The sequence below is a fragment of the Centruroides vittatus genome, unplaced genomic scaffold (genome assembly GCF_030686945.1).
Source record: "Centruroides vittatus isolate TY-2023 unplaced genomic scaffold, ASM3068694v2 contig_401, whole genome shotgun sequence".
Taxonomy (NCBI): Eukaryota; Metazoa; Arthropoda; class Arachnida; order Scorpiones; family Buthidae; genus Centruroides; species Centruroides vittatus.
Window position 1 is genome coordinate 1992931 of NW_027122216.1, and position 16213 is coordinate 2009143.

General features: G+C 28.1%; 1 protein-coding gene across 4 annotated transcripts in view; it reads right to left on the bottom strand.

The window, feature by feature from the left end:
- Positions 1–16213, bottom strand: part of LOC136976561 (uncharacterized) — a 171195-nt gene that overhangs the window by 22496 nt on the left and 132486 nt on the right. For 2 of the 4 annotated variants that reach the window (XM_067271892.1, XM_067271895.1), the window contains 2 exons: positions 11592–11681; positions 3548–3718 (listed from right to left, as the gene is read on the bottom strand). The exons of 1 other annotated variant lie outside the window; for it this stretch is intronic. In XM_067271892.1, coding sequence (XP_067127993.1) covers positions 3548–3718; positions 11592–11681 — 261 coding nt within the window. The remainder of the gene's footprint in view (positions 1–3547; positions 3719–11591; positions 11682–16213) is intronic. One more of the 4 variants, XM_067271893.1, reaches the window with a different exon arrangement.

The following is a 16213-nucleotide window of genomic DNA, read 5'->3' on the forward strand; positions in this document are numbered from 1 at the left end:
TGGAGCATCGTTTCCCATCCCTCATCCACGTTGGCTAACTCCACTACGGTTCAGATTCATCCGTAATGGGCAATACTGAAGGCAGTCCATATAAACCGTAGTACGTTTGTGTCTGTCGTCTACAAATCCAATTCAATCCAATCGACTCTCGGGGAGTAGCAAATCATATTTCTGTATAATGTCACGAAATTCCGATATATTAAACGAGTTTGTCGACCCAAGTTGGAAAATTACAAAAGACTAATCCGCAAATTTTAATTCTCGAAAGAGATATGATAATTATCTGTAAGAGAACTTATTTTTATTCTGTCTACTTTAAAATTATTCATATATTGACATAACATAAATATCTTAATTCTAGAATTAAAGTAGATCATCTCACCAAAAAAAAAATAATTAACTCTAGGTCTTGGATTATCACGCTTATTTATTTTTTGATAAAATAATCGTCATAATTTTCCTAATCCTAATCCTAATCTTCCTATAATTCTATTTGATAATTTTCCTAATCCAAATCCCAAATTAATTCCTAATTTTCTTATAATTTTACTTTACAATTTTCCTAATCCTCCGGTTTGACTTATCCTCTTCCTCGATATTTGCATAATTTTCATAAAATGAATATCAAAATTTAAAAAAGTAAAGCAAAAATTATATTATTAATCGTCAAAGTTGTATTATTTACACACGGTTTTATCCAAAATTTGTTATCTTACGAGAAAAATAAAATTAAAAATTAAATAGAGCTAATTTATCATCATTATTATATTGCGGGTCAGTTATCACATCCTATTTAAAACCTTCCTTAAATTTAAAAGTAAATTGAATCGTTTATATAAGTTAATTAAAACGAAAAAATAAGATATTAAAAGAAGTAAAACTGCAGCCATTTATTTTAAAGTGATAATTTAATAAGATTCGTGAAGCGACTTTAACACTAAAGAAAAATTCTATTTTCTTAAACGCTGGAAATGCATTTTTCTATATAATAACCTTTTGTAAGTAGAAAGAAATGAATCTAATTTTTATTCCATTTCCTGCTTTTCGAGCAGGAAATGTAAGAAAACCTAAACAGCTGTTATTCTTAGCAAGATTCTCTGGTTGGGCATTACAGTTATAATGAACTGCTAACTAACTAACTATATCTTCATTACATGATTCCACACGTGATCATATGAGGATTCTCAGCCAGTCGCCATGACAACGAGAAGAGAGAGAGAGAGAAGTCACCTGTAGTCCCTGAGAAGCTGTGTATGAATATTAATGAGAAGGAAACGGTCGAAAGTCAGCATGGTAATTATACCATGTGATGACAGGTCATACATTCCATCGGACATACGATGTTATTGTGACATAATTTTGCAGTTTATCTCCTTGTCTTAGATTTTATCCGGGATAAAATGGATAAGAGAAGACGAGGTTAACATCGGAGATATTTTTCTTATTTTTAAACACATTTATGAAAATTATCTAATAATATCTCTGTCATAATTTACCAAAATAAAATTCCAATTAAATTTTAATTAGATTATATCGCAGTTTATTAAACAAGATCTCATCACGTCGCATAATTTCCGCGCATCTCTTCTCTTCTCCACACGATATTCAATGAAAAGTCGTCCTGTTTATAAAATTTTAATTACTTTAAAAATATAATAAATAAATATATTTATTAACAAAAAAAACACCTCTAAATAATAATATTTTAAGTCTTTATAACTTCTTTTATTCTAAATCATTTAGGGGGGGAGAAATTCATTTCGATCTTAAATTAGTAGTAATTATTTTATTTTATTTTACTTTTTCTATTATAGAATTAATCCTTAATTCTTTCGAGCTTTTAAATAATTGAAAAAATCTGGTTAGAGTTAGTTGGAAGGAGGGAAAGAAAAACGTGTAATTTGATTAAGAGTAATTTACAGATAACAAATCCTTGTTGCCACTCCTTAATCTGATCTTAAGAGCAAAGAAAGTCTTGTTTTAGATCAATTAGACTTCTTTTATTAGACATTTCTGACTTATTCATTTAGTTGAATATAAAATCTTTACTATAAGAACTTATCAAGTAGTAATATCTCTATAAGAATATTTTAAAAATTATTTTATTTAAATCATTTTATTGTAAATTCTTTAATAGTTCTAAATTTATATAATCTAAATATAAATATTTTGCAGAATTTAAATGTTTTACATAATTAGATTATCAAAAATTAACTCAATTATTTAATTACATTATCTTAACGTAATAAGAGCGAGATAGAGCAAGAGAGAAAGAGAGAGAAAGAAGGGGAAAAATACGATTTATCTGATTAATTGGAGAGTAAAACATAAAAAAAAATTTAATTTTCTAAGTTATTTCTAGTTTTTATTTAATTATTTTATTTAATTAATCTCCAAGTAAGTAAAATTGTAAGAAAAATCTATATAAATGTAGCATATGTATTTAAGAAACGAAGGAAAAGTATAGGAATATCGCATCCTTTCTCGTAAGATGATTAGAACTGTGGAACTTAGTAGTTAATAAAGAATATGATCATCTAAACCCATGGATGGTTAATTTATTAGAGAAATCTAATTATGTGGCTCCACTAGGACCAATTAATTGGGTAATAATACCAAGAGGCCCCTTGAGTAGCCACAAGGAACAATATCTTGAGTGAGCAGTCACAATTATAGGTAATAAGTCCCTTCATAATACTGTTATTACTAGAAATCTCGAAAATTAATTAATAATATAGAAGATAAACGAAAGCTGTAAGTAAGAATATTTAAATTTTTATCCACAGTTTCGTAATTCTTTTTACTTAATTAGAATATTTTATAGACTAAAAAAATATGTTACAAGTAATAATTTTCAGTGGAAAAATATATTGTAAATATAAAATTCCATTTTCTTTCTACGTAAAGTCGATTTGAATATTTCTTTTTGTCAGATGATTGAAGAATGAGTTTTAACAAAAAGAATTTACTAAAAAATAAGGAATAAAAATGAATATATTTGTGAAAAAGGAAAAGATTTTTCGTATGACTCAGACTCTATCAATACAACAGATCGCTGTTGACGATTGAAAGAAAAGTAAAGGAGCTGACAAAGATCAGTTGAAAAGGATTGCATTCCGTATGAATTGTCCATTGTGATTTTTCAAGCAATTGCTGCATACATCTTATCATTGTATAACTTACTGCTTCAATATGCTGACATCATCTTAATGTTTTTTTTTAAATATATATATATATATAATGGAAGCTTCATTCCACTTCTTCATCAAGAATAAAAAAGTCTCTACTGACAAAAACTGTATAGAAAATCATTAATTTAAATTTTAAAAATTACTTTCTACGTTATTCAATTACATAAACGGAACAATGATATATATATATATAAATTTTGAAATATATTTTTTTTAAATTAAAAAAATAATAATGCCCGCTTCAATTCACAGAAGCTAGATTTAGAGGAAAACAATTAGCGTAAAGGCCTCATTCTAAAATTAATATTTGAACGCTGCTCGTAAATTACATAACGGATAATTAATTTTATAATTACCTCTACTTTCAGAACTCATGACATTAGCGCAAGCTTGAAATCGGAATAAGAGACGAGAATCGTCGGTGCAGGAATCAATGGAAGATACGGGATTCGCACATTCACCACTGTCTCTTCTATAAGTAAAGGTAAAAGGTCCACTAAATGGGCAACCAACCGGTGCAGAACCCACTGAAAGAGTAAAAAAAAAAACAAAAAAACCAAAGAAGAAAAATCATTTTCACGTAAATAATTGTATAAGAAAGTGATTTTCGTGTATTAATGAATATGACTACGTCTAGATGGAGCCACTAATAGTCGATACTATCTCTTAACAATGATGCTCTCTCTCTATTATTAAGAAGATAATGAAAATGATAAGGTAAGTAATTTATATTTAGAAAAAAACTTTTCTGATAATAAATTACACGTAATAAAGTATAAAAAGAAGATTATAATTGTGTTTAAAAATAAAAATAAAAAGTATTTATAAAGGTTAAAGGTTAAACAGAGCTTTATACCAAAAATAGTATTTTATTGAAGTCAAAATTATACCGTGTTGTAATTATTGAGGTATACTAAGAGGTTTCTTTAAAAAAAAAAGAGCCTGGAGTGTTTTATAATTCCCGGGGTTTGCTGTTAAAAGCTCATTAAGTCGAGCCCTCTTTGCTAGAATGACTTATCTTCTGCAATCAATACTGACACCTAGGATCTTCGAAATTACGTAAACACGAGAAGCGTACCACATTGATGAGTCGGCCCCCCGTGGGAACCACAAAACCTTGCCTTTAATCAATTAAGCGGAAGGGAGGATTAAAGAAAAAAGGAGGAGAAAGAGAAGGGAGCAACGCAGAGGGAGAGAGAGCGAGATAGAGAGAGAGAGAGAGAGTGAGTGAGTTAAAACACTACACACAACATTGTTAATTCCTCTGTCGGGATAATAGGCTGACAATCACCCGTGGTGTTTTGTAAACTGCCATCTTTGCTTCGTTGTTGGATTAAAAGTTGTGGATTAAAACTTTGGTAACTTCGCTTGTTAACGGCTGTTGTTATGGCATTTCTGCCTTTTGTTCCGTTCTGTTCTTACCACACCGTGGAAACTTAGGCTTGCTCCCGCTCATATCTGCGGTTCTACTATGGTAATAAAACCTTACTATACGCATTAAATAGTCCGTTAGAAGAGATTTACTCGCCAGGATTTATCATCGATGTAGTAGCATTGTTATACTGGTAAATACTAACCACCAGACACTATTATTGTTAGATTTACAATGGTAATAGTCTCGAGATAAATATGTTTAATTATTATATCAGTGAATTCTTATTTTTACTATGCATTTTGTAAACAAATTTAACAACGCTTTTACGAAATAATTTTCTTAATTATTTTTTAAACGTTATTTATTTAATCATTTAATAAGTGTTTTTCGTTTATTTCAATAAGTTATAATAAGCAATAGCATTCATGTTATTCAAATTATGTAAATTAATATAAATTTATGCAGTTATTAATCTTTAATTTATTTAATATAGATACTATTATTACTAATAAATCTCTGATGATAGAAATTTTTAAATTTTAAATTATTTTATTACCATATTATAATTAATGTGGTAATAAAACAATTAATTGTTCTACAGACAATAAAGTAAAATAGATAAATGCTATATAACTATTTATTAATTTATCTAGAATGGCCTAATATAGGTCCAAATTCTAATTGTTTACTTAGCAATATACACAATGATCCTAATATTATTACAATCTTGCAATTAATAACAAATTACAAATAAATTTATATTATTAAAGATATTTATTTACTAATTTAATATGCAAATTCACCTTTAAATTAATAATAAAATCTATCGTATAATTTCTTCAAATATTTGATATATATAAAGACTATTTTGCTCGAATCGTAGTTGTTAACATATAATACATGTTTAAAAATATAGATTATACAGTTAAACTACACGTTACAAACTATATTATTACATTATAAACCGTTAAACATAATATAAAGGCTCCAATTTTTCTTTCGTATACGTTTATTATAAACTATAAAAAAACTAATGTTCTATTTACAATTGAATACATTTACATTACAATATTATATTTAACAGTTTAATTATCTTTAAATTTGAGTTATAAAACACGAATTTACTACAATTAAGTATAATATTTACATTTTTTATCCTTTAAGCTCAATAGATTCTTGTGAAGTATAACTACACAAAATCTCCAAATTTTAAAACGATTTTGTCGTAGAGAAATAATTTGAAATTTGATAATTTTTATCCATCTTAATGGCCATTAACCCCTATTTTCATGGCTTATTTGTTAACAAACTCACGTGTTTACTATTATTTATTCCTTCACAATTTCTGACCAAGTCAGGCCTAATTAGTTTTGTTGACATAAAATTATTTTCTAATATAATTTTGTTTGGAATCTATATATAGATCTACTACAGTCCTATTAGTCGACCACTTAAATTTTCTATTAGTACAATGCTGATCCTCGTACCTGACCAATATCAATTTATGATGATAATTTTCCTATCTTTGATTAATAATATCATGCACGCTAGCTTTATTCCCATTAAATTTGTATATTTTCTATCATAAATATATTAGATTATTGTTTAATTTTAATATTAAGAGACAAATTTAACAGAAAATAAAATATTTTAGTTAAAAATTAGCTTATAAAATTGCAAATTTAATCATCTTTCTATCCTATAAATGATAATTCTCCAATTTGATTAGTAATATCATTGACGTTAACTTTATTCTCATTTAATTTAAATATTTTTATTGTAAATATAATAAATTATTGTTTAAATTCAATATTTAAAAAACCAATTGAATAAAATCCTCTTATAAAATTGCGAATTTAATGAGTAAAGCTGCTAAAATGATTACAGCTTTAGTCATTTATTCCTGTTCGTTTATATACTTTTAATTTAAAAATATAATTTATTTTAAGTAAAATACATATAAAACTTTATATATTTTTTGCATTTTTTTAATGTTAAGGATATTATAGTGTTAGAAAAATATCGATGTTTTGTAAGTAACGTCTCACGACCCTATATTAATAATATGATCGATGAAAGAAAAAATTCAGTAAAATTAAAAATTCCCAAAAAGAAGCAAATGTTGATATCAAAATGTAGTTTTTTTTTCCTTCTTCTTCTTCCCAGATTGATAAAACATATTTTAAAGTTTGGACACAATCAAACATAATGGAGTAGCTAGATAAACTGTTTATTTCCAATCCGCTCGTAAATCAACTAAAGCAAGCAAGCACTTTGGGAGGTAGACTCTAATCTTACTTGAAAAAATTTCTTATTTTTTCAAAATATTAAAGAAGAACCAGACAGATTTTCAATCATACAAAAATGTTTTCTGAAAATAAAATATATATATATATTTTTTTTCCTTTTTTTTATTATGAAAAAAGTATCGAAGTGAGTAGTTAGTTATAACTTCTACCTTTTTATATTCCCATGAAAAGAAGTTTTCCTACTATTTACACTTATTTCAAAACGCCCAAAATTTATTAATGGTAAGGTTTAGATCTTTTCAAAGATTGTACTGAAGTGGTAAAATGTCGTAACTCTTATTGAGTGTTTCTTTATCTTCGCCCCTTTTCAATAGGAGTTTCTACGTAGGGAAACAATTTCCCTCTTCTCTGCTTTAAAACTATTCAAAATATTCTATACAATTCGTCTCATACACTCAATATATCTTCAATTTAGTTATTTAAGTGGAAGAGAAATTTAAAAAAAAAAGAAAAAAATGGTATACATTTTTCGTTCCAACAATTTTAAACCGAAGTTTCTCTTCAACTTTTCGTTGCTAGGATAAACGTCTGCACGATTTAATACGGAAACATTGTTTAACGCTTCGCCAAAAAAGTAAAAGGTAAATTGGATATCGTAATAAGTTGGTTTGAGCCCGAAGCATCAATGGCTGGGAGCGTGTATTGACGAGGGGATAAGGCGAGTTTCAGTTAAAAGGCCGCTATACGGAGGTGTTGTTCTTGGCATGTAAGGTGTTTCATTAGTTAAGTCGCAGTAATTACATCGGAGATAGACAGGGAGTCACGTTTTTAGCTGGGAAGATTAAAAAACTTATAATTAAATGCAGCCTTGAGCCATTTTTCTCAATCGATGGTGGTCCAAGAATTTCCGCTGCAAACCATATTGAGAATTGAAATTTCTCGTAATGAAAACATAATTTTCTCCCCTCTGTCCAATTACCTTACTTACAGGCCTCTGTATCTAACTTTATAAAAAAGCGGAGGCCTTCTCTATTTAGGTATTTCTATGTATTCTGTTTTCTATTAAAATTCCTTTACTAATCTGCAAAATTATAGACAATATAGAAGTTTGGTTGTTTCTCTATTTTCGGAATCATTTTAATATGTAAAATGGATACAATTTGAAATCACTTTAAACATTAAAATAAATTAATATTACATGTAATTATTAGATATAATATTAATTCATAATTCTGAATATGAAAGCTTCCAATTTCAGCTTGTAGTCTTGAAGCATTCAATTATAATTGATATGATATTTAGAACCCATTTCATTTTACAATAGTAATATATTTAAATGATTTATTATTAAGAAAAATTAATTTTTATACATTTTTAATTTCCCATTTGTCATGTTATGAATTCTAAATCACGCTTTCATCTTTGTAAAGTCTATTTACATTCTGCTCCTAAATCCGATTTATATTTAATTTTCTCATCTTTTATATTAATTTATACTTATATAATTAGTATCTAGGCATTTTAAAAAGTATTTTATATATAATTACTTATTTTTATGTTTCCATACTTCGCTATTTTTTACCTTTCTATCTTTTACCCTAATCAAAATATTAGGTTCTGAGCGCACATAGAACTTTATTTCTCTTATTAAAACATCTTTATGGCTGATTTTAAAAGTCATTTTCGGTTTTACGACTTTAGAAATCTTCTGCAGACTTTAACAAGAATTCCAAACGAATTCCAAACAAGCCGTGTGAGAAATATTTCTTAGACTCGACTATTACAGACGAAGTGACAAATAATTCTAGTCTGATTGATGATTGTCCAGTTAGATGCATGCATCAGTTACTTCTTCCTTAGCATCGATGTTTATATCCGAGTGTTCCATCAAAGGAGCAGTTAAGTGTTCCTGGTGGCAGCAACCTGCTGAGTACGACTTGCATTTATCACGGTGTCCGTTAATTCCACATCGATCTTTGGTCACGAGACAAAATAAACGATGCAGTCATTTAACTTCAATACACGAACCTATTCCGATTGATCCCGGTATTAAAGGTAACAATAAGCGGCATTTTCTATATAGAATTTTTTTTATCCTTAATGAAGAAAAACAGGAGGAAGCTGACGATGAGTAATGCTATTAAATTTGTGCAAATGTTAAAGATTGCGCTTACTACAAAAATGGAAAAAGGAAAATTGTTTTCTCTCCCGCTACGTACTGTACTTTAATATTTAGCCATAAAGATGATTTATTAATTATTCTTGTTTTATATCTTAAATTTCCTGTCATTTATTTATATAAATACTTTTATATTATTATAGCGGATAATTTATTTATGAAGATACATGACTTTATTTCGTATTATTCACCTGTAATCCAATCAAAACAACCATTTTCAAATTGTGTACGGAAATATCCAAATAAACCTTTACTTGAAAATAGAATTATATTTGAATTTCTAATTAAAATTAAATAATTTTCATTGGTTTACTATTAAATTTAAGATAAACTTAATAATATATTAAACTTTTGGAATTGAATTCCACGTATCAGCTAGTGTTATCAATTATGTTCTAAGTTAAATCTCCTCTTCTCTACTTCATTCTGATTAGATTTCTTAAGCATTAATTATAATTCGACCTGTACATATTTCCCTTATAATTTTTATTTGGTAATTAAATTCTTTCTGCCTTATATTTAACAATGTTATCAATTATTTTCTTTGATCTCGATATATTTATTATATTTTGTACTTAATTTCTATCGTGTTATTTATTTAAACTAATTTTTATTTGTATAATTTATTTCTTTAATCCTCTGTAATTTTGCCAGAAGGTATGTCCCTATGTAGCGCTTATTATTAAATAAATAAATATTCATCCAACCATCAGCACAGATGAATATTTTTATTTATTTAATTAATAAACACATTTTAAAGTTACGAATCTGCTATTTAGTAAGTCAATAATCTTCTTACTTGTCGCTAAATTTTCATTTAATACCATTAAGCACTTTAATTTCTCAAAGAAAATCCTTTATTAATCACAGATATCGAAATCACATTTTTAATCAACTTAAATCGCATATAATTAACTCTTATCATTGTTCTAGCTTCTATTGAATGCAATTATCTTTAAATTCTTTTAACCACAATCTACAACGAGTTTAATTATATCTATACTAAATTTATCCAATTAATCTTTTGATTATAATTATGTTCTCCAACGAGTAGGAACTCCAAAAATTTGAAGTGTAAATTAGTTTTACTCGAATTCTTTTCGGATTACCCTCATACCCCCTAATCACGCTGATTTTAATATTCTCTGTCCGACAGCGTGACAGCTTGAATGAAAATTTTATCTCCCTTGTCATCATACCAGAGACAAATACCCATCTTCATCCTCAGTTTGCACTGACATGATCAGTATTACAGAGCATCGATCCCGATATGATTGAAAGACTGCATTGAATTACTAAGTTAAATATGTCACCGACTCCGTAAGGTTAAATTGATAATCCTTAAAATTATAATCTTAAGAAGGGATTTATAGCTCATAGATTACATTATTGATGTATGGTTTCCTTATTTTCGGTCTAATAAGAACCATAACATAGAGAGGATCGATTCTGTTGAGTTTGCTTGATGCTCCTATATTGCAAAAGTGTGTTCTAAAGAAGATATCGAGATTTCTACTGTGTTTTGCCTTCAAATTTATTATATTAATTGTAGTTTATTTAGTATTTACGATGTTTAACGTACATTGAAGTCGTACGAAGCGATAGAAAAGAAGGAAAGATAGATAAATAGTGAAAACTCGGTAAGAACTAGATAAGACATTCCCCGGTGGCCCACCATACAAAAAGCTATTACACAAGCGTAAGGAGGATTCTGGTCTAAAATTCCTAAGATTGCAGACAATTTAAAACCTGTTTTCTGTTCGTGGTGAAGGAGGAAGCAGCGCAACTCCTTCAACTAAACCTATCGGCACTGCTGACTAAGAAAGAAAATGCTAAGTGGATGGCTGTGTTTTCAAGTACTTGATGTCCTTCGGGAGAAGACGTGAACAATTCCTTCTATTTTTTTTCTCTCATTCCTCCTCGTATCTAAGGATCAGTTCTTCTTATCTGGTCTTAGTAAATTTTATGGAATTAACGAAGTAAGTTACTACACTGTGTATGTAGTATCTAAGGTCTTTCAAAACTGGATAAGGATTACCTCTATTCATTCAAATGGAAATGATTATTAGAATTTTTATCGTAATGTTGAGTTTGTTTCCCTCTCCCTCTCTCTCTCTCTCTCGTTTGGAGACTCTGGAACTCCAATTGCTTACATATATTTTTGTTTAATAAACCAAAAAAACGAATATAAATATATTCTAATGAGTAAATTCATTGATTGCGAATGAAAATCTTATTTTACTTTATAAAAAAATATGGAGATGAAAAAACAGTCTTTGAATCAAAGGTTTTTTTCCTTTGTCTCCATTTTTTTTATAAAGTAAAATAAGATTTTGTAAACAGTAATTAATTTTACTGGAAATAAGATGAATTTAATAATTATTTGCACAAATTTTGTACGATAAACTCAAAATATTAAATTATTTTATTAGAATATATTAAAGAAACAATTGTAATATTACAGGTTTGGGAAAGACTTTACGATCTTTCCTTTCATTCTTCAACCGAAATTAAAGAAAAATTTTTAGGAAAATTTTGAATTTTTTTTAAAAAGGGACTTTTTATGTTTATAGTTTATGTCGAATTTGCTTACTTACGTCGAAACATAGAGAAAAGCAAAGCATCTCCATTGATCTCCTCGCACAGCAACCCTAAGCTCTGGAACTGATTGATGGGAGAACAGTAACCTGAAATAAAAATACTACTATAGGACTAGTAATAAAATCATGAATGGGAACGTTTAATACAGATTTCGGGGGAAAAAAAGCATGTATACAAAAGTATTATGTATATAACTTAGCTTAAATTTGCATAGTTTTTTATAGTAAGAAGGGTAAGGCATTACACTTTCTACTCTAATTTACATATAATCTGACGTTTTTTAAAAGATAAAAAGACAATTGATTAAATATTTACAATTGTCAGTTTATTGATATTAAAGACATGTAAACTAAGAAAATTATTAAAATGAACAATTTTTTATCCAGACTTAAGCAAAGTAATTTTAAATATTAAAAAATTAAATACGTTTCCTTGATTTTTGTGAAGACTTTAAAGGTTTTTATATGGTAGAGTGAGTAAATATATTTTTTATTTCTTTTATTTCGAATGAATAATGGATTTTTTTGTAGTTATAACTTTAGTTTCAACATTTATCAATGTTAAAATCCTACTTGCGTAGTGATTATCGAAATTTAATTCACTGGTTACGTAGAGACAATGCAATTCATAGAATCATTTTTAAACCATTCAGTTTCAGGAAATACATCAAGAAATTCCTCAAGTTCAAATATTGATGTAGCAGTTGCGATAACAATTCTCTCTATAATCTGTAATCAATGGTTTACATTCTTGTTTCCAACTCTCAACACGATTCCCGATAACTTGCCACGGATTTCCAATTGCATTTTATATCCCAGCATCGTGGACTACAATCAATAATTCCAATCGAAGTTGGTGCAAACTTATAAGAGGCAACTGTGTATTGTCAAAGCGACAATATGCATTCGATGGAAGTTGAGTCGAAAATATCGCATTTTGTATGATTTGAACACTTAGACTATAATATAGATCAAAGGAGTGTAGAAACGGAAAGATCGAGTCTTTTTATGAGGAAACCAAGTAAAATGTTGCTAAAGTAAACCGAAAGTATCGTTTTAAGCTAATAAACTAATATAAAATGATTAGAAATTAGCATTGCATGAATATTTTAAGAAGTAACTACGTGGTAAAGATTATAAATATGCAACCATAATGGGATGTTGGGGCTTTACATATTAATATAAATTTTTGATTGGGTGAAAGGTAGTGCTAAAGTAGAATAAAGATCAAGAGGTAGAGTATTTTTTAGATTAACGGACGATAGATTCAATAGAAATTCGTGTTACATCAAAGTAATTCACATCACTACGTCAATTTGATGTCATTTTACATTTCTCCCTTACCTAAAAGTATAGGAATGACGTAAAACTGACGTAAAAGTATATACCAAAACGAAATTTAGAAGACACCTGTTTGGTTATTTGGAAAATATATATTTTAAACGAAATTTTATCACTGATCGACGGACAAGCAGCCTATAAAATAAGACCAGTACCGTCATAGACTGAAGGTAAATAAAAAATTACTGATTTTGATAGAATGTGTCTTAATTTTATTAAAAATATAATCAATTTGAGATAAGAAGCTTCTAATTTCTTCGTGTTAACAGAATAAAAAAACACTTCTTCCTGGTGAATTTTTAATATGATAATGTATACTCAAACGAAAGTAAGAATAAAACTCAATACTACTTACTAATTAGAAATTCAATTGATCACAGCATAATTTCATTAATCAATTGAAAAATTTTTGGAATTATTCGAATAAAACTTTTTATTATAGAATTATTTACGTTTTAAACTATTATTTAATATAATAATATTAACACCTATTTAATTATTCTACAAAAGAAAAGTGAGGTAAGATGACGTTTCCTTGTTTTTCTTTTGTTTTATGATCTGGAGACATCATCTTGTTGATATACGACATCAATATCTGCAGCAAGTAAACGAAGAAGTGATAGAGATCTACAGCTTCAATTTTCGAAAAAGTTGTGTTTATTTTTACTCGATTTTAAGATCTTAATTTAAGTTATATTTCTCATAAAATGTATTTAATTCCAAAGTTATAAACTGCAATTAAAACGATAATAAATTTTGTTGTAAGCGTAGGATGAGATGAAGAATTCGTTGCTACTCCGATGACACTCCCATACATGTCAACTGCTAAACATTACCATTATCTTTCTGGAAATTATGCAAAAGGCTTTCTGGAAATTTCTTACTTCTAATTTGCAGTAAGATAATGGTAATGTTTAGAACTTGACATGTATGGGAGTGTCATCCGGAGCAGCTACAAATTCTTCATCTTCACCCACGTACTTATTTAATAGGAAAATAATCAAGCATTATGATTAGAGTGAATATATATTATTGTAGAATTTACATTAATATAATGACATTTTAATAAGAAATCAGAATAAATTTACATATTTAATTAAATTAATCTACGCAAATTAATCAGCATATCAACTAAATAATATAAAATTCTAATTAAATCTAAAATAAATGTTAATCTTAACTTTAAAATCCTAATTTACTTATAAATTTTAACTTGTAATATAATATGAAGCAATTAAACTTTATTGCAGAATATAAAATGCCTCGGAATTATCTTGAATGTTAGAACTTTACTCATAGGAATTGGGATGAGAACGAAGTGACAGTTGCAATTCATGTTTTAAGAAAAGAGATTATGCAATGCAATAGTGCAGCTATCATATGTAATATTCCATAACAAATCTTCCGAAGAAATTTCAAAAAGAAACAGAAAATTTACAATGTCATGCGAAACGTATTTACAGCATCTTTAATGAAGGACAATTAAATGAAGTAGCAAATCAACTTTTCTAGAATACATCAAAAGAGATTTTGACTTACAACTCTTCAAAGGAAAGAAATTATATTTGAATATGCTGAAAATTCTTTGGAAGAAACGTAGAGAAAAGAATGAGCTTCAAACCTAAGCAAAGTATTTATTATGATAAGTTTTGCATATTTTGTCTTGCTTTTCAGGAAACGTAAGGGAATTTCAGAGAGGTTTGTAATCGCTAGTTATTGTTTTAACGAGAGCTTAAAAAAGATTTGCACGTATAAATAAAGGAAAATAACAGAAAAACAGGTAGAAATATGAAATCCATTATAGCCCATTCGTGGAGTATTCATTAATTAATTAGTACGAGGAACCAGCTCACTATAGGTCGTATGTATGGCGGAGAGAGGTGGGAAATGCTCAGAATTATATTACTCGTGATAAATTGTTAAGTATGGACGAGATTCGAATTTGAATCTCCATTAATGGTAGCCTAACGCCTTATTCCACTCTATCTGAACAATAAATTTTGAGATAACATAACAAATATCTATTTTTATTTACTTTGTATTACTTTCCTGTTTTATGGATTACGTCGGAATGAAGCTTTAATTGGACTAATAAAGAAAATATTCCATCATTATTATCATCTCAGCTCATGGAGTTAGAAAGATTTCTACCTATATTACCTTCAAAATCTTTCCGCCTCTTCGTTCTGCCTCTAGATCTTTTCCAAATTGTGTGAAATTAATTAAAATTATAAGTATTTCATATTTTCGGCCTAATTATAATTATATTTATTATATTTCTATACTTAATTTTCTCAAAAGGAAGTTAAAATCCTTAGCGCTCTTCTATCAAAGCTATTTAACTTTTGAATTTAAAATTATAACAAAGAATGTCTCTATTATGCATACTTAGAGGAGAAAAAAACATAACTATCTTCAGAAATATATTTTAAAAATTACTAATGCTTGCTATCAGAGAAATTAGAAAGCTTTTTTTTTCACTGATTCTCATTTACAGATCTAGCCCAATCACTATGAATGTTCCGTCAAGCATGCAGCAATATAATCCATTATGTAGATTTAGAACGGTGTTAAACTTTAAAATAATCGCCGTCTATTTACCAAACAACTTATAATTAAGCACAATGCAATAATCGGCCTTAGTGGGAAAAGAACCCATTATCGGAAGCGAAAGCATTTTGATTATGAGAGCATTCATTTGCTTCTTATCTTATTTTATCGGAGTAGAAAAACTTATACCAATGAGTAGAACGTCCGTCTGGTAATATTTACAGAGTTTCACATTAAGACAACGTTATAGAGGTAAGTATATTAGAGCAGTGTCACGGGACTACTTCAGCTACACGTCTAATCTGCACACTTCTTCGATGTAAGTAAGGGCTATTACATAAATCACATTCAGAGTTAGAGGGAAAAAAATCAATATTTCAATACTTTTTTCCTTCGTTTTACTTATAAAAAATATATTCCGAGATGTGCAAAGTGCATCACAATTAAAAGAGAAAGATTCCAACTTTGCATTTTGTCAATTGCAGAGATATTGCTTTCCTTTTTTTTTTATTTTCATACTAAGAATGAGGTGCAATTAAAACTTTCTAGATGTTCGATATCTTTGGACGAATCTAAATTAGTCTAGTGCTACACTTTCATGAACTATGCATGAATTGCCATTTTAAATAGTTTCTCTTTGCTTTATCAGCACAATTCTTTTTAAAATATTCAGAAAAGAAAAAGTTTCGATGGTTCCTTAAAATCGCCTTTTAGAAAAGGCAGGATTT